This window comes from Penicillium lagena, assembly GCF_028827675.1.
Source record: "Penicillium lagena strain IBT 129212 chromosome Unknown utg000002l_segment0_segment0, whole genome shotgun sequence".
Classification (NCBI taxonomy): Eukaryota; Fungi; Ascomycota; class Eurotiomycetes; order Eurotiales; family Aspergillaceae; genus Penicillium; species Penicillium lagena.
In genome coordinates this window covers 1,129,462-1,146,829 of record NW_026623223.1, presented here as the reverse complement: position 1 = coordinate 1,146,829, position 17,368 = coordinate 1,129,462, and the positions used below count along the sequence as shown (strand labels likewise).

At 52.9% G+C, this 17,368-nt stretch overlaps 6 protein-coding genes across 6 annotated transcripts; 2 read left to right on the top strand and 4 right to left on the bottom strand.

Moving 5' to 3' along the window:
• Positions 1 to 889: 889 nt before the first annotated feature.
• Positions 890 to 2,680, bottom strand: N7510_003208 (uncharacterized protein; the record flags this gene model as incomplete). Its single annotated transcript, XM_056975135.1, has 5 exons — positions 890 to 1,575; positions 1,627 to 1,809; positions 1,864 to 2,262; positions 2,330 to 2,540; positions 2,591 to 2,680. The coding sequence occupies 5 exons, from the start codon at positions 2,678 to 2,680 to the stop codon at positions 890 to 892; spliced, it is 1,569 nt and encodes a 522-aa protein (XP_056835091.1).
• A 2,883-nt stretch (positions 2,681 to 5,563) lies between these two features.
• Positions 5,564 to 5,782, bottom strand: N7510_003207 (uncharacterized protein; the record flags this gene model as incomplete). Its single annotated transcript, XM_056975134.1, has 1 exon — positions 5,564 to 5,782. The coding sequence occupies one exon, from the start codon at positions 5,780 to 5,782 to the stop codon at positions 5,564 to 5,566; it is 219 nt and encodes a 72-aa protein (XP_056835090.1).
• Positions 5,783 to 7,477: 1,695 nt separating this feature from the next.
• On the top strand, positions 7,478 to 7,753 carry N7510_003206 (uncharacterized protein; the record flags this gene model as incomplete). The annotated part of the gene is made up of 1 exon (XM_056975133.1): positions 7,478 to 7,753. The coding sequence occupies one exon, from the start codon at positions 7,478 to 7,480 to the stop codon at positions 7,751 to 7,753; it is 276 nt and encodes a 91-aa protein (XP_056835089.1).
• A 3,167-nt stretch (positions 7,754 to 10,920) lies between these two features.
• On the bottom strand, positions 10,921 to 15,858 carry N7510_003205 (ATP-binding cassette glutathione S-conjugate transporter YCF1; the record flags this gene model as incomplete). Its single annotated transcript, XM_056975132.1, has 6 exons — positions 10,921 to 11,184; positions 11,254 to 11,345; positions 11,408 to 11,476; positions 11,536 to 11,690; positions 11,744 to 15,501; positions 15,565 to 15,858. The coding sequence occupies 6 exons, from the start codon at positions 15,856 to 15,858 to the stop codon at positions 10,921 to 10,923; spliced, it is 4,632 nt and encodes a 1,543-aa protein (XP_056835088.1).
• Positions 15,859 to 16,199: 341 nt separating this feature from the next.
• Positions 16,200 to 16,538, top strand: N7510_003204 (uncharacterized protein; the record flags this gene model as incomplete). The annotated part of the gene is made up of 2 exons (XM_056975131.1): positions 16,200 to 16,302; positions 16,390 to 16,538. The coding sequence occupies 2 exons, from the start codon at positions 16,200 to 16,202 to the stop codon at positions 16,536 to 16,538; spliced, it is 252 nt and encodes an 83-aa protein (XP_056835087.1).
• A 169-nt stretch (positions 16,539 to 16,707) lies between these two features.
• Positions 16,708 to 17,160, bottom strand: N7510_003203 (uncharacterized protein; the record flags this gene model as incomplete). The annotated part of the gene is made up of 1 exon (XM_056975130.1): positions 16,708 to 17,160. The coding sequence occupies one exon, from the start codon at positions 17,158 to 17,160 to the stop codon at positions 16,708 to 16,710; it is 453 nt and encodes a 150-aa protein (XP_056835086.1).
• Positions 17,161 to 17,368: the final 208 nt, after the last annotated feature.

Sequence of the window (17,368 nt, the reverse complement as noted above, 5' to 3'; positions counted from 1 at the left end):
TCATTTCGATACTACGCTACATCGAATAGAGACACTCGTTCCATCGCGGTCTTAATTCATTGCCTAATTTCAGAAGTTGACCTGCATAAACGGGGCTGGCTGTTAAACAAGGAGGGGTAGTTAAAAGCCATGGTCAAAGTGATCGAAGACTACGCTACAGAAAATCGCTTTATGCAAAGTCTGACAAATATCCCATCAAGCACTCATGTCATGCTCTTGGAACCGAAAGCAGCATCGTGGCGCCGTTCATAGCACCGAGAAATGAGAAAATTCACGTTGTCCAAAGCCCCAAATGCACAATTTGGGAATCGTCGCTGCTTGCAACGCTAAAATCCGACAAACGAAGCCAAGCGCCTCTATTTACGTTAGGATATCTCTCGCAGGACATTCCCAGAAACAAATTCGTTATGACAAATATCTACCAGACAATAAATTATCCACAAAGCCTACTCGGAGAATCCCGAGAAGAGCATGTATATGTTCACAAGCAGAGGACACAAACAGGACCAACGAAAGACAAGAAAGTAAACAGCGAGCAGTCCGGACTTCAGAGAGACCACCGCCAAGCAAAAATAAAAGGCAATCAAAAAGGGTAAAGCCTCCCAAGGTATTTTGAAAGGATAAAGAAGCAGAAGAGAGGAAAGAAAAACCTGCCCAGCACCTCTTTAGACGACACCGTCCTTTTTTTATCCCTCACAGAGAAACAAGAACTCCCCGGCCCAGGCCAGCCATTGAACGAGCACAAAGTTGTCGAGTTAATCAGAGCCGTCAGTCATATATATTCGTAAGATCCATGCCACATTTCCCGGAGTCGATTCATTCAATGCCTGTCAATCGGGCCCAGCCCGTCCGTTGACATATTTTCAATTTTTTTTTTTGAGGTTTGTTTTCACGCCTGATGAGACAGCGGCAGACCGTGGGGATGTCCAAGAGAACCTGTGCGGAAGGGGAGCGCTCTTTGATCCATGGGAACATGAGCATGGTGCGAAGACATGTCGTGCAGCTGGGCAGGCGAGGCCATAGGCATGTGGTAGGGCATTGCCGGTGGAGGAAGTGCATGGCCGGAGCCCGGGGTCCCATAATCGATGGGGCTGAAGATGTTCTGGCGGAAGGTCGGTGTCGTCCACGAGTCATACTGGCCGGTGCGCTGAAGCTCAGGCGTGGAATTTGGGAAGGGATTGGTGGCAGGGTAGTCGAAGACCGATGCCTCGTGCGGGCTGATCATCTCCGCACTCACAGGGGTGCTGAGCATGGCCTGGGACGAGAAAGAGTCGGCATAATGAGGAGGCGTGGTGTAGAATGCGCGATCATGTCGGCCAGCGCTCTCGAAGTTGAGCGGCTCTGGGACAGAGAAGAGATGGCGGTCACTACCCGGGATATGACGAGCGGACATGGCGTCAATGTGTGTTGTAAGTGGTGCAGATGACTGCTCGACCGATGATGTCGGCGTCAGCAACCCTTCTTCGACATGTTCTGGCTCTTCGATGGCAGAAGAAGGAGCCTCGCCGGACTCTTCGTCCTCATCACCCTTGGGACTAGGCCCACGGTTCATGACATAGACAACCATGTTGGCATCTGAGCACAGATTAGTTCAGGTCCAACGGCAAGCAACCGTGTTATACATACCAACTTCACCGCGCTCAAAGCGCTCCTCCATCTTTCGCACCCGGAGGATCTCATAAATGATTTCGACATGCGAAGGGTGCTTCAGGCTGCGCTTGGTGTCGCCAGCGACTTCCTTCAGTTTGTCGGCGGTGATACCATGGTTGCCGAGCTTGCGGACAATGTGAAGCAGGAGCTCAATGCGATCTATATTTACGTTAGATTGCGCCTAGTAGCGGATAGTAATAGGGGGAGACATACACTCTTTCCTCAAGTGGTCGGGCTCCTTGTGCATAACACCCGGGGGCCACCATTCAGGCTTGGTCTTTTCAGGATCGCCCGTTGTTCCGGGGGCTGATCCTGGCGGAGCCTTACCCCCGTTGTAAGGGTGTCTCACCTGCTTGCGAGGCTCGATGAACTTGATAAAGGCCTTGGCAACCATGCGACAGTTGAGCTGCTGGAAGTGCTTGAGTGCGCCTTCGTAGTACCCGAGGACCTTTGGAGTGTCACCGATGCGAAGGGGGACCATCTCTGACGATCCATGAGAGGAAAAGTCCTCACTGTCGGATACCTGTTCAGGCAGACGTTCATCAGAGGGAGAGGAACTGTGGAAATCTCCCTTGCGGCGCCTCACCCGGCGAGGTGATGCTTCCAAGGTGCCTGTTTTGAGCAGTCGGGTTAGCCAGGGACTTTGCAACAGTGCAACTAACTCCTGGGGTACACTTACGCCGGACAGGCTGCTGGTAACCAATTCGTTCGCCGAGAATTTCCAAGAAATTCTGGCGGACCTCCGGGGTGAAGATGGTCGAATTCTGCTCCTTGATGGATGCAGACTCGTCGACCTTCAACTTGCCCTCGTGGTCGAGGTAGATGAGAGCGTAGTGCGCATATGGAAGACGAAATGACGAGCGCGAAGAAGCCATCATGGGCTGCAGGTGCTGGATGGTTAGCCTCAGTAGCCCAGAGCGTGTTCTCAAGGCAGACTCACTGGAGCAACGTCCCAGCCTGGTGAACCGTCGTGGAGGGCAGAAGCAGACCGCTTCATGCCTGCTGCTGGAGATGGTTTATTGTAAACCATTTTGTTGCTGGAGCAAAAGAGATGCTCTTTGGCGATCGCTAGATCTGTGGCACAATTGAAATGGATGGCGAGGCGATAACCATCCAACAAGAGGACACAGCCTCGAGATAAAAAACCGTTCTCTTTATAGAACAGAGATCTACTGGCTGAGGATGGAGCAGGGTTAGGCTTGCTCTAGTGCACTTTGCAATACCTAACGGCTGGTAGTCAGTATCCTGATACTCGGCGGCTTCCCAGGGACGACGGTCCGCTAAGACAAACGGGACAGGACGGAGGGCTCACCTATAATGCTAGGCAGGGAGACTGCAGCGAGATAGATGTTCGCAACCGACGACAACAATGCAGGAACAAGAGGGAGAGCTCCACTGGTTTGTGATCCCAACCCCAGGTAGGTAGTACAAAGTCGGGAGGGAATGGTTGGATACACAATTGCCCCAGACAAAGAGGAACCAGAGCAGTGGGTCAGATGGAGGGACAAGAATTGAAAGGATGGACCAGGGAGGAGAGGGGATGGGAACTGGGATTTAAAATAGAGATTGAATCTAGGCCAGCAGGACAAAAGCACAACCATCAAACACTACTGTGCCACCCGCAAGCATGGGTGATCCTGGAGCTTTCTGATCGAAAATGCAGCATCATGCAGCCGGACTGGCTTGTCCCGATCGAGCATTGATCCCTGTTCCAACTATTTTGCAGATCTTACTTGACATTACGGCCTGACAAGTCCTGCTGGATCCCTAGTGTCATAAACCCCACCGACCGGGGGGGACGGCTTCCGGAACGCCATAGACTGTCACTTGCTCTAGACTGTCCTTGATCATCTCGGGATCGGGCGCCTCCATTGGCCCACATAGTCCGCATAGTTCCTCGGCTTTCTTTTCTACCTGGGTGGTTCTTTGTTTGGGGGGTATTGTTTAGCCCTAAGCCGAGGGCAAACCCGCCTCTCTGCTGCTTGACGGCGCCTCCGATCTGTAGTCTACATGGGCTGGCCAGCCAGGCACAGCAATTTTTTTTAAAAATAATCTATTTATCTTTGGCCGCACAGGCCCTGCCTTGCGTCGGAAAGGACCCACGGCCACGCTGTGTGGATAAATGTGGGTGCTATTCTTGCCATCGCAGATCAGTTCTCAGCATTCGGAGTTTCTGTGTGATGGGAGGCATTGATTCGTCTTTGGGCGGATAATCTGGGGGAAGGTGCTCCGCCGCACATTTGTACCGCTGGGCACAGCCATTCTTCGTGATCGGATCTGGCCGCAATGTGCCCCGGCGCTAGTTTGCAGTGACCACCACCAATGAGACTCGCCTGGCGCCCCCTGAGCCACTGGGCAAATCAAAGCGGCTGCGCGGCCCATGATCCTGGATCCTGGAATAATCTCAAGAAAGAAGTGGCACATAGGGCTTCTTCAGCTTCTGTCAGTCAACTGGCCAGTGCCGATCAGCGCTCTCAGAGCCTCGAACATGACAGCACCCGGGGTTTCAGCGACAGTGGGTTTCAGCTGAACCAGGAGCAACTAACTGCCACCATTGAACCCCTGAGGTCAGACCTCCCGAGGCAAAGAGACGAGGGGATAGAAAAAATATAAGCAAATCAGAAGACATCGGGCGTAAGCGATGGACACTAACTACGGAGCGAGTATCCGTAGGCGCGAATAGACAGAAGAAAAGAGCGAGGCAGGACGCTCTAGCACAGATCGAGACGCCTGAAGCATTTCGCCTTTAGGCGGATCAGAAGCCGGGTCACCAATGGATCGAGAAATGGATCGAGTCCTTCGTCCTAGGCCGAGTTAGCCGCCGTACCTTTGCTCTGCACCGATCCACTCCTTTGCTCGGCTGACAGCAATTACGTCGAGGACAAAGCAAACCCTGCCCCTTGGTCTGTGCTGGATGAAAGATTCCCGACGAAATGAAACCCAGACCCAAGAGAGTGTCACCGCGTTAATCTCCCGTCCCGGCGAGAGGCGGGGTGGGAGGCTTGCGAGGGTAGCAAGGCAACTGGTCCAGCGCCACATCGGGAACACTTCTTAAGATGTGATGTCGACATGCACCGGCCAGAAGCTGGATGCCTGGTATCTGCAAACCTTGTGTCCGTCTGATCGCGAGGCTAGCCTCGCTCGAGTTCGTGCATGCAACGCTTTACCTCTGAAAGACGACCAAGATCCCACGGTAATAAATTAGGGTTAGGTTGCGGGTGCAAGGCAGATCGCGTTTGAGTATTTGTCATTGTCTAAATATTCCCCGATCAGGAAGACACATGACTATGCTCTGCATGCCCAAAGTAATTGTCCCACAAACACACCAACAACGATGGTCTAACACCGGATCCTGCTCATATCTTCTGGGGTAATCCTCTTTGTTTGACATTTTTTTGTGCTCGACTGTTCTTCCTGCCTAGCATTGCTTTTTCGGGTATTATTGTAAGTGTCAGGCCGCCGTTGAGACATGACAGCGGCCCAAAAAATAAATTAAACAACGGGGGCGTGGCTAGTCCGTCATGTTTACGCCATACCACCATGGGGGCGGAAGGGCGATCATTTGCTTTTCAAATAGGCCTAGACTTCAAAGACGGGGGTTAAGATTAGTAGTGAATGGTGCAGTCCGCTCTGACCCCTGCCACACTATTGCTAGCAATGAGGGCAATCAAGCAAGCAAGCAAAGAACTACAACGTGGCCTGGTTCGCAGCTCCTCGATGCCACCACCGCTACAGGAGGTTATGACAGGGCCTGACAGTTAGAAGGCAGGCTTGGTCTGCTTATACAGATGCAGGGAAGCGCAATACAGGCCCAGGAAGAAACCCGTTGTGGTTCCCAACAATCACAATAAACACTTGATGGCAGGCCTTGGCGACCGGGTTCGAGGTGGATCGCCATAGGCAAACACAGGGGCTACAGATGGCCGTCGCCGATAACAGCGCCAGTTATTACCCGGTCGGCCGCTTTTGCCGCCATGGACAGAAAATAGAAAGTTTGCGGAGATGTTCGGAGATCGAAGTCACCCTGAAACTTGAGATTGAAACTTGGCGTTGAAGAGTAGCATACAATAGTGCCGTATAGTTCTTCCGAGCTAGATTCCCAATAGGCGATATGACAGGTGAGCACTGACATTTGGGCTGGAAGGGTATGTGGGGGCTAGAGCCCCCCCCTATTTCCTTTACATTATCTAGAATTGCTGCCTAAGAGCCTCCGTGAACTGAGGAATTTCAATTTGGCCGTGGATATGCAAGCGGTGTCTGTGCCCGAGCCTCTCTCCACTCCTGGAACGCTCGAGAATTTACCGGTTGGCTATACTCTGGAGACTGTATACATAAAGCAGGGCTTGGTACTTTGGGATAATTGCTTCATCACTCTTGCGGTCATGATATTCGGTCTCGTATCGATCGAGAGACGGCTGGCGAGGCCGGGGTCTGTTCGCAAGACTCTCGCCAGAAATCAAATACTTGACGCAATTTTGCTACAGTGCACTGGCATCAACAGCCCAAAGTACGGAGAGGCGGGCTGCTCTCATGACCAACGATCGATCGGATGATTAGGAGGTTAGGGGGAAGACGGAAACGAAGCAGAGACTGGAAACGATGTTCATGTTCTCGTCGTATTCCACCAAGTGTCATATACTCTATTTGAATCTTCGGGAAATCAAAGCGCAGCCCAGCGCACAGTCCCATGTAGAGTCCAACAGCCGCAGGCACGATCGATCAATGACGCACAGCGATCGAACGCTCATCGGACCGACAAACACTGGCATTGCGTCATGCAGTGGCCCTTGTTCGGGGGATGGAAGGGCCGATTCCGTGAGTGTCTAGCCGAGGGTCAGGGGTCCAAGGGTTCACGGTCATCTGGGCTGATGCGCGTAGTGGCAGCCCACGCTTGTACTTTTGTTCTAGGGATTGTGGTTGGCTGACGGGCAGGGCTTAAGCCTAGACCCTCCCCATTTCTGGGACGCGGCCCGGGGATGGCGGTCCGGCAGACTAAAGCTGTCAAACTCCACTTAGGGCATAGTGTCATGGGGCCGGTCCCAATGGGAGGGTCAAGGTTGGCAATCATACGAAAGACTGCCCAGGCACCATTTAGATGGCGGACTGTTTCAGTAGGCGACTGCGCCGTATGGCCGGTTTCCTGTATATGGATATGGGGGAACGAGGTAAAGGGGCAAGAACAATGGGTTAGTTGGCTTCCAGAAAAAAAATATCGTTGTGTTGGGGCTGGGACGGGCCGAGTATGTACCGCATTTCTCGCCTTCTGGATAGTTAGCCCTGACCCAACGACTGCACCTCTCCACGCTCGTTCACTACCCGCTTCCTTCCCGGCGCCGGTGCTTGCATGCAGTCTTGCCGCCATAGTGGATTGGTTGGCCTGCTTTGGAATCTACATAGTCGTACAGCGGCAGATGCAAGATTGGTTTCCGCAGTTCTTCAGGGCCGAGGCACGGCGTTCCTAGAGGCCAATGACAGCCTTAAGGATGCTGCTAGTCTCAGACAGCATACCGCCTTTCAACAAAATACCCGATAGCTATGGATACTAGCTCTCAGGCGGGCCTCTCGGCGCCGCATTGTCCGCGCTTGCCGGTAATTCGATATCACATCAATGCCGTCCACTGATTCCCTACAGTAGTTCAGCGAGTTGTTCTTGTTCTTGTCTTTTTGCATTTCGATGTGGGGTCTGTTGTCAAGTGGAGCCAGAGTTCAGTGATCGCTTGGCCTAGTGGCTCCGAGGCAATCAATAGCTCCAACCTTGTGTCGCATCCCTGTCGGAGAAAGAGTCCGCTTTTCTCTGTGTAACGTGGCCATTCATTGTTCGCAGTGTATGTCGCACGTCAACCACGCGAGTCGGAGCATTAAAGCATCAATATGCTCATTTATTTCCACCAAATCGAAATTAGCAGAGACAACTGAAAAGGGACGGGGTTGCGATGAAATCCTGTACTGCACATCACCGAGGAACACCGCCGAGGATCACTTACCCAGCTACCGGGATACGCTCGATGGGGTGTGGCTTGACTCGTCCCGGGGCAGTGGGCGCCCTGAGCACAACCGCCACATGTACACTTTGACCTCGGTTTCCCACGAACCACCCAGCTAGCGTTGCAGCTGATCTCTCAGGAATTTTTTTTGTGGTATCCTCTATTCCCCAAGCCCCTATTTGCCAGTCAGAAATAACGTAGTCCATCGCTGGCGATAATCTCGCGATCGCATGCATGCACTCACTTAGTGTTGGAGATGGATTGCGGGCAAGGACGAACGGATCCACCCATCAGGCCCGCTCACGGCGCGAACGAGAGGTTCCCCGGCCCAATACCATGCAGGCCTAGAAACCCCGGAGAACACCAGGCACGGAGATATTTCCTTAAATAGCGACTCTCGATCGTCCCTGGCGGAGATCTTCCGTCCGTGCTCTCGATCGGTGTGGCTGAATCTATTCTTCTTTGTTGTCATTGTGCTTGAATAGATCGCCCGGGTGTACACAATGCGTACATCCTTTTCTGATATCTATCCCTCCCAACCCAATGGGCGTCTGTTCCGGTCGTGGAATATATGCTTTGTATCTTTTGCCCCCGGGAATATCCGCTCCTGGCGGTCGATCTGTGGCTGGGGCCAACTATGGGGAGTGGATGTGACCTAATTAGCCAGGACTTCCATCCATCCCGTCACCCACCCCCCTTTCCTCCCCTTTTTTTTTCTTCCCGGTCAGACGTGGAGATACCTAAGGTGGGGTGGCTCTCATATCGGGAACCACTCCACTTAGAAAGACGAACTGTTAGACGCAAGGCACTGGCAGCGACACACCAACGGAAAAGAGATCAGACTTTCTACCCTGCAGCCCCCCGGTCGACGATCAGGACCCTATTCCCTCTTCTGCTCGTTCTCCGACGCCCGGGTCCAAGCGCCGGGTCACATCCGCACATCTCCCCGACCCACCGTCCTGGTTCAGAGAGATCCGGAAGATGCAAGTCAGGGTACAGACAAAAATTTTTGATCAGATCCTGTATTGAAAATGTGTACAACAGAATCTCGCAGGAGATAGTGGATTCTGATGCAGCTCTGCAAACTGCGATCCTGCCGCGCTCTTCTCTTTTCCAGGGCCGAGCGGGTCCTCCATCCAACCTGCATCGAAATCCGTTCTAGGAAGAACAGAAGTCTGCCGCTGACAGACGTGGATCACTTGTTGGTTCGGTTCGGGCCATGCGGATTTTGGATCCCGCGCTCCACTTGCTTGCTCCAGCCATGTAATGTACTACCGAGCTGGTGGGCAACCCATACAGCGGGCGAAACCTGATCAAAAGGTCGGAAAGATAAGAGCATGGAAGGGGTGCTATACGCTAGAAGGCCTCGCGTTCTGCTGTCTATAGAGGTCGCGGACCGTGCATCTACACTGCAATGATATCACAGCCCTGCACCGGTTCGCGCGGCGAGGTGGACGGAAGTCAAAATTCAAACGCAAAACAAGGTTCTTAGAAGGTTTTATCCGGCCACCATACTTTTCGGACATGCTCGGGGGTGCTACTCGACTAGAAACCCGAGATGATCACCTCTATCTAGAGATCCGGTATATGCAAGACCAGATCATGGTGGGCGTGGGCGGAGGTGGAGAGACGAGTCCCAGCCATCTATTCCATGCTGATGTGCCATGATCTCGCCCAGGATGTAGGGCGATCGGACCCAGAGCCTGGGCCTTCGGATCTGATCTGAGAGACATTATTGTGATGTGATTGGCGCATCGAATGACAATGACCCTATTCTCCCTGACGGCTGGAAGGATTGCAAGAATTCCCCGGCCCGCGCCTTCCATGAGTTTACTTTGCTGTCACTAGCCGACGTCGCCCTCCACTTGACCTGCGGGAAGGGAGCTCGAGCCTCCTTTTCCATCCCCTCCCGTTACATACACTCCCTTGCCTGGATAGCTGAAACGAATATTATCCCAGAGTTTGCATCCGCGGCCCAATCATCTCAATCGCAGAGCACAGATGGGGAATATGGAGTCACATTGTAAAAATCAATCCGGCTGCATGCCATGCGAGATCTGATAGATTTTGACTTGTATACTCTATTTTACTTACCCCTTAGAGACCTCCGATATGATGCACTCAGATCCGTCAATCGGAGCTGAAGGGAAAGGTTATCTCCTATTCTTCTCTACAATGACATCAGGCCGGGTCTGCTCCGGGGGAAAGGGGGGCTGGACTGCACATTGCAGGTCGCATGTACAGTGTGCACTCCAGGCCACACAAAACGCGTGGCAATGTCCCGCATACTTTTTTTCCAGCAAGGAGTGAATGCATCAGTGTGGCGACTATTTGTTTCACACATATGCCACGATGTCGACATACCCAGCTGATCTTGCCGTTCGGGTTCAGCAAAGACGGGGGTGGGAGTGGCGGGTTAGGGCTTGATTGAGCTACGGCCTACGGCACGCACTATGGTTGCCTTTTTCAGAGAAACCATATCGAACTACGCCGGAAATGACCCTTCTTGTTGAGCGAAAAACAGTGTCCAGATTGTCAGACACGAGTGACTCTGCAGTTGAACAGGCGGTGTCGAGGGTAACCGCGAACAGACGCCGTGGCAGCCTTCACCGCTACGAAAATAACGGCTCGATGCCCAACGGCCAACCAAAGATGAAAGCTGTCACCGCCACGTTCTCTCAACACTTGCAGAAACAGCAACGGGGATTGAAAAGCGTCAAGAGAAACCCTGATATCATTCTGTACTTGCAGTCCAGAGTCCTGCCTCGAGGTTTCTTTTCTAACTACACTGTATGTGGTATGTATAATATCCAAAACAAACAACTCGCTGTACAATCTCGATCAGAACATGGAAAACAAACTTAAAAGACTTTTTTTCTTTTCTCGCGCAAATAGCTCAACCATGCGGCATTGGTTCGAGGAAGCCTGAAACACCGGAGGCGCCGAGGTGCGACAATTTATTTCTTTCTGCTTTTCTTTTTTTGTCGCCTTTGATCCAGGGGATCCCCTGTAAATGCGTTCAACAATTCCTTTCTTGACATGCGCTGAGTATGCACAGACGCCCGCGCCACGCCGAGTCACCTGAAAACGGCCAGAGCAGAGGCGTGGTCCATGCAGGCAGCGTGGAAATTGAACAATCAGGATCTAGGGTTGGCCCTGGTAACACGGGGCCTCCGGGCCACTCACGTTGGAGTGTTGAGACCTTGGTCATCAACTGGCTGGCTGAGCACTCCTGTCATGTCGTGAACACGCAGGGACTGATCAAACCACTACCGCTGATTGGATTTTACGCAATATGTGGGGAGGCGATCAGGCCATCGCTGTCTAGCAAGCCAGCTTCCTTAGCGAGCTCGTAAAAGCGGCCGCCTCTCTTGATCAGCTCCGCCGGCGTGTCAAATTCCGCCACTCGACCCTTGTCCAGCACAACGATTCGATCAGAGTCGATGATCGTATTGATTCGGTGCGCGATCGTGATGATGGTGCGGTCTTGGAAGATGCTGCTGCGGAGGGTCCGCTGAAGCAACGCATCTGTCTCCACGTCAACAGCCGCCTAGAATTGACCATTGTTGTTAGCTAATTTTGCCACCTGGCGCGAAAAGGGGGAAACAGGGAATCTTACGGTTGCCTCGTCTAGCACAAGGATATTGCTGGGTGTTAACAGCGCCCTTGCAAGGGACACCAGCTGGCGTTGACCTTGACTCAGATTGCACCCTGTTATGCTCCAGGTCAGAAAACCAGTTTCAAAGTGGACAGAACATCAGGCGTTCACTAACCTCCCTCTTGGATCTGAGCATCCAGCTGGCCCTCCATACCGGAGACGTGCTCCTTCAATCTCGCATGGTCTGGAAGTTTCAAATTCGTTAGGAAATCCTTCATCTCATAGAAATCACACTCAACGTACCTAGCACGCTCCAGAGCTCGGTGTCGTCGTGAACATGGCGAGGATCCAAATTGTCGCGCAGAGTGCCCTCAAACATAGCCGGATCTTGAGGAATAATGGCTAGGCGTCCACGAAGGTCAAACAAGCCAATTGTACCCACATCAAGTCCGTCAATACTGTAACTATATTAGCACTAGATAGAGACTTGGGCAATTTGATCGAGGCTTACCTGATGCTACCGCTGTCAGCTTCAATGATCCGGAACAAGGCCAGCGTAAGAGAGCTCTTCCCAGCACCCGTCCGACCAACAACACCGATCTTTTCATGTGGCTTTATGTCAAGATCGATATTCTTGAGCACCAGATCCAGCCCAGGACGGTACCGGGTGCTGTAGTCCTTGAAAGAGACAGCACCCTGCCCCGGCCAGCCGATGGCAGGGCGGCGCTTGAAGATCACCTCTGGTGCTTCACTGGGGAGGCTTGCGTACTCAAGCACTCGTTCGACGGACACAATGTTAGTCTCGACCTCCACAGTCTGGCGAACGATCCAATTTAGAGACTGCGTGATCTGCAGCGCATAAGACATGGCCAGACCAACCATGCCAGCGGAAAGACCGCTGCCAGTTGTCACAGAGACGATAGCAAGCGTGGCGGACGCCAGGATGATAACGGAGCCGATGAATTCAAGGCGAACCGCGAGCCACCGGTTAGCACTGATGGACGGGAAATACGCCCGTAGGTTGGCATCCATACGCCACTCATTCTCTAGCGCGAAACGGTTCTCCTGTCGATAGGCACGAATGGTCGAGATACCACCCAATGATTCCTGGAAGTGGGCATAGATCGGACTCCGAGTGACGCTATCAAGACGCTTCAACTCGCGCGAGGTTCTCAGGTAGTATTTCTGGTAGCTCAGGTAAACCCAGCCCAGCGGAATGACCAGGATTAAAAAGGCGGGAGTCGATGTACCAATGACAACCATCGTAAAGATAGCGCGAGCAGAGTTGGCAAAGAGCATGTTGAACGTGCGAGCAAGTACCTCATCAACTCGGTAGATATCGCTAGAGAACCGATTGAGAATTCGACCAGACGGCGTCGTCTCAAAGAAGCTCATGGGAGAGCGGAAGATGGCGAATGCCATGCGCTCATGCAGTTTACGAGATGCCTCGATCGAGCAGAAAATCCACAAGATAAGGTTCTGGAAAATAACCAAGACGGATGAGCCCAGACCAAAGGCGAGATAGACGCCAATGAACGTGCCCACGTCATCATTGGTCCCATGTGCTTCGTTATACTCAGTCCAGCTCTTCAGCCAGAAGTTAGCAAGCACTTGAGCGGTCTGTCCGGCCAGAAGGGCAAACAAGTAGAAGGCAACTGCAACAATGTTGCTTTCTTTGGCGTACTCGCCGTACACGCCCCATTTGACCTTGCCTTGCTGCGACATTTCTTGGGTTTGCTTGCTCTTGAGGACATTCTCCTCATCTCCCAGTTTGCGTCTGGGGCCCTGCCAGCTCGCAGTGCTTGCACGTCGAAGAGTAACGGTACTGGTGCGTCGACGAGCATCAACAGCCGCCCGAATAGGAACGAGAGACCCGGGCTGCTCCACTTCTTCATCTGAAGCGTCACCTCCGTTTTCAATCACGGTCGTCGAGTCCGAACTGTCCGCCGGGCTGGCGAGACCATCCTCGGAGCCGCTAGCATCGCCCTCATCCTCTGGCTCAATCATCGTAGTACGGACAAGATTGGCGATTTCGCCCTTCATTGCCAACAGCTGTTCGTACGTGCCCTTCTCGATGATGGTCTTGTCGCGCAACAACCCAATGAAGTCTGCCTCTTTTAGAACAGTGATGGCATTGGTTGCGAGGATTCTGGTCTTGCCGTTAAGAAGACCGCCCGAGCCAAGCACTTTGTTGATGATATGACGGCCGACATGCTGATCCACTGCCGAGAGGACATCGTCAAGAAGATAAACGTCGGCACGAGCGTAGACAGCCCGAGCGAGAGTCAGTCTTGCTTTCTGTCCTCCTGAAAGTGAGATGCCTCGCTCGCCGACCTCTGTCAGATCTCCATCAGGCATGATCTTGAAGTCGTCGAGCAGAGCACAGGCCTCAACAGTGAGGTCGTAGAAAGACGGGTCCCAACGATGGCCAAAGACAATATTCTCCCGAATGCTGGCATTCATCACCCACGGTGATTGTGCAACATATGCAATACGGCCCCGGACAACCACTTCACCGTGCGTCTTCCACAGATCACCGAGTAGTGCTTGGAGCAGCGAAGACTTGCCGGACCCAACGCGACCCACGATACAACTGAGCTCGCCCTTGCGTGCGCTCAAGTCAATGTTCTTGAGAACATCTTCACCTGTATGGCGATTCCAGGTGAATGAAGCGTCGCGAATGCGAACCGACTCATCACCCGTATGCGCCACAGAGTCTTGGAATAGAACAGAGTCGGTCTGCAACTCCTCCGCAGTGAAGTACTCTGTCAGCCGCTTCACGGCGACAGAAGACTCAATGATCGACGTGATCACCATGGGCAGAATTGAAAGCGGGAAAGTGAGCAAATTGAAAAGGGTCAGAGCCGGGAAGACGATATCCGTGGTCAAGGGGCGATCACTGGTCAAAACAAAGACCGTAAAGGTTGAGCAAGACACCAAGAAAGGCGTAGACTGCCAAGTGAAGTTGGCAATGGACTGGGTGGCACCGATTTTCCGGAGAGTGTTGAGTTCCAGATCGTTTCGAATATGGCTGAGCTTGTTCATGAAGGCGGTGTTCCAAGCGTAAAGCTTGATGCTCTTGATGTTATTCAGAATCTCGGTCATCAATCTTGTCCTTGAGTCCTTGTTCTTCATCTGGATAATCTGGAGTTTCTTCATCAACCGCGCAATTACGCCGTTCAGCGGAATCATGAGGATCATGACTCCGACACCAGCAAACATGCTCACACCAACGAGCTGGTAGAGGGACACCATGCACAGTGTGATTTGGAACGGAGCTGACAATAGTTGTGTACCAAACTGTGTCAGATCCGCCAGGCGCTGTTGGTCAACAGCCATATGATTGACAATGTCGCCAGTCGTCTTTGATAGGCGGCCCTCATTGGACAGCCGCAATGACTTGGCATAGATAAGAGCGGTCAAAGACGATTTGACTCGCATACCAGTGTCAAAGGCTCGCTGGAAGTATTGATGGAGACACATCGTCTGACAGATCGAGACGAGGAACATGGCCAGGGCAATTGCGACACCTCTCATCACCGGTTGTGGGTCCGGATGACGATACGAATCGATGAAGCTAATCAGAAGCCGAAGGAGCTGTGGCTGAACAAAGGCGAGCATGTCGCTTCCCGATTTGATCACCGCACCACGAGCGTAGGGGCCACCAAATGCCCGGAAAAGGGCAATCCATAAAGACGGCTTCTTCCGCTGCAGCTCGTCCTCCCATGTCGCTTTCAAGTCCCCACCAGTGACACGGGTGGTATCACGACGCCGGAGATTCCACAGATCATCTTGGGTCAGGAAGTTTGTGTATCCGAACTTCATCATGGGCGTCATCCAGCTGAAGGTGAGGACGGAGAAGATGTCCGCATAGTTGTAAGGACATTCATCTTCATCGCCCAAGGCGTCATAGGCGCTTTGCTTCTTGGGAACAAAGTATTCCAGCACGAACTCAAGAAGCGCCAGCCCCAGACTGACGTTGATACAGACAAAGTATGGAAGATGGTGAAGGTACTCCTTCCGGTCCACCTGCGACCGCAGCTTGATAGCGTAGGCGATGATGAAAAAGATCCAGTAAAACAGCACGACCCCATTGGGCTGTCGGCTGCGCCAATGTTCAAAGTATTGCACTGCATAGATCACACCGAGCGAGGCGATCGTGGCGATGGACGACCAGAAGCGGAAGTCGGCCCAAAAGGTCGTAGGCTGTCGCTCGACTTGAATGGCGGCTTGCAGGGCGGTAGCGAAGATCAGAGTGCCGAGCACAGTCTACATGGTTTTCAGCGGGTAATCAGCCATATGAACATTTTTGAAGTACAGGAATGCACTGACCAGCTTGGCATAGAAATGCCAGTTCTTGGACACCGGCTGGGGAATGCGTTTCCGCAACAAAAGCCACAGCGCACCGGCACCAGCGATCACGCCCCAGACCGCCACGAGGGCCACGATCACGTCAAGAAAGCATGGCGTCAGGTCGAACCTCGATGAGCTGAGGGGGCCCCAGCCCTCGGGATCGGAGCAGAAGGGCTGTCGTTGGCGGAGTCCGAGTGCCGATCCAGGGCGCGCATGCTCGAGGAGTCCTGGGTGGACACCCCCGAGCACCACCTGGGAACTGCCATCCAACATTTTCCGGAGCAGCCAATCGTTCCTTGGGCGCAGAAGGATGAGAGAAGAAAGGTTCGACCTGCTGCTCTGGGAGGGCGGATAAGCTGACTAACGGCCTTAGCTCCGAGCCCAGCAGCCGAAGCCGGGCTGCTTAGCCGCATTGGGCGCCGCTTAGAAATCAGGAGACCGCCAGAGGTGAGCCATGAGCGTTAACTACGCTAATTCCAATGGCCCTAGTCGGATAAGAAAAGGCTTGTCTCACAGGGAACGGCGTCGGAACCAGTGGGGCTACGCGAGAGCTGGTCGTACATCAATTCCAGTCTGGCACAGGTACCTATTTCGTCATACAGATATCATTCTCAATGTCCATAATAATTATGGGCGACTTTAGCCATCAGAGCTCCTATACTAAGAATGGCACAGAACTCCGAGCCGACCACGAGTCCAACGCTCTTGGAGCGCATGGTATCATTCATGGCCTGGGAGATTCAGGCGCAGAAAACAGAACAGAACAACAATCCGGCCAAATGGCCCTAACCCCCTAATTACCAGAACACCAACGAAAGACTAACCAACGAAACACTCTTAACGACGTCGAGGCCGCTTTGTTCGGTCCCGATCTCCGGCCGCCTCGCGCTCGGCCTTCTCCAATCCAGGGCGGACCCGGCGCCGGGTCGGCGCCGATCCGAGAAATGGTGTAGCCGGGCGAGCACCCTATTACAGGACTAGGAATTTTCGAAACATCATCGCACCGAAAGGGCGACTTGAAAGGGGTCCCATGGTACGGGTGAGACATGGCCTTGATCTCGTCATCTTCCCATGTGCGAGTAACTCCTCAAAGGTATCAGTAGTTAAACGCTCAACATCGCCTCATGCGCTACTCCTATTCCTCCTGGCTCGCCAAAGGTTTATATCTTCATCGAGGGGCTGGTCAAAAATGACTCCGTTCTTCTCCAACCGCCTCCACTGGAGGATCCTGCGATTAAGACATGATGTTTCCAAGGAAATATACGCCTGACAAGGATACTGCAAATGTAGCCCAGCGAAATATCTCAGAGAGTTGAGTGAGCAGAACTGGTGGTCGCGATACAGGCAGTCTTGCAGCAGCGGTTTGATAACTCGACGCACTGAATCCGTATGATCCAGGGCATTGCAAACCATGGTTGCAATTCTACCCAAATCCGCCGGAACTCGCACAGCTGCGTGAGATTCTGCAGCTGCATGTAGCTCATGGGGCATACCGACATTTCTTTGGGGTCTTGGACTCTCCACGAGCCGAAATCGGCTGATCATCTCCTGCAGACGACGCTCGCGAGCATCCATCTCTGCTTCGAATTCTTAACGACGAGTAGTCATCTCCTCCTAGAGAGATGCAATTTACTCCTATTAAAGTCTGTATCTCGATGGAAGCATCGCCATCCCGATTCCTTCGAGGTACTGGATCAACAGGGTGTAGGACCGGCCCTGGTCCGTGATAATAGTGGTAGAGCATTATAAAGCCCCATAGGCGGAACGGCTTCGAGAAGCAGAG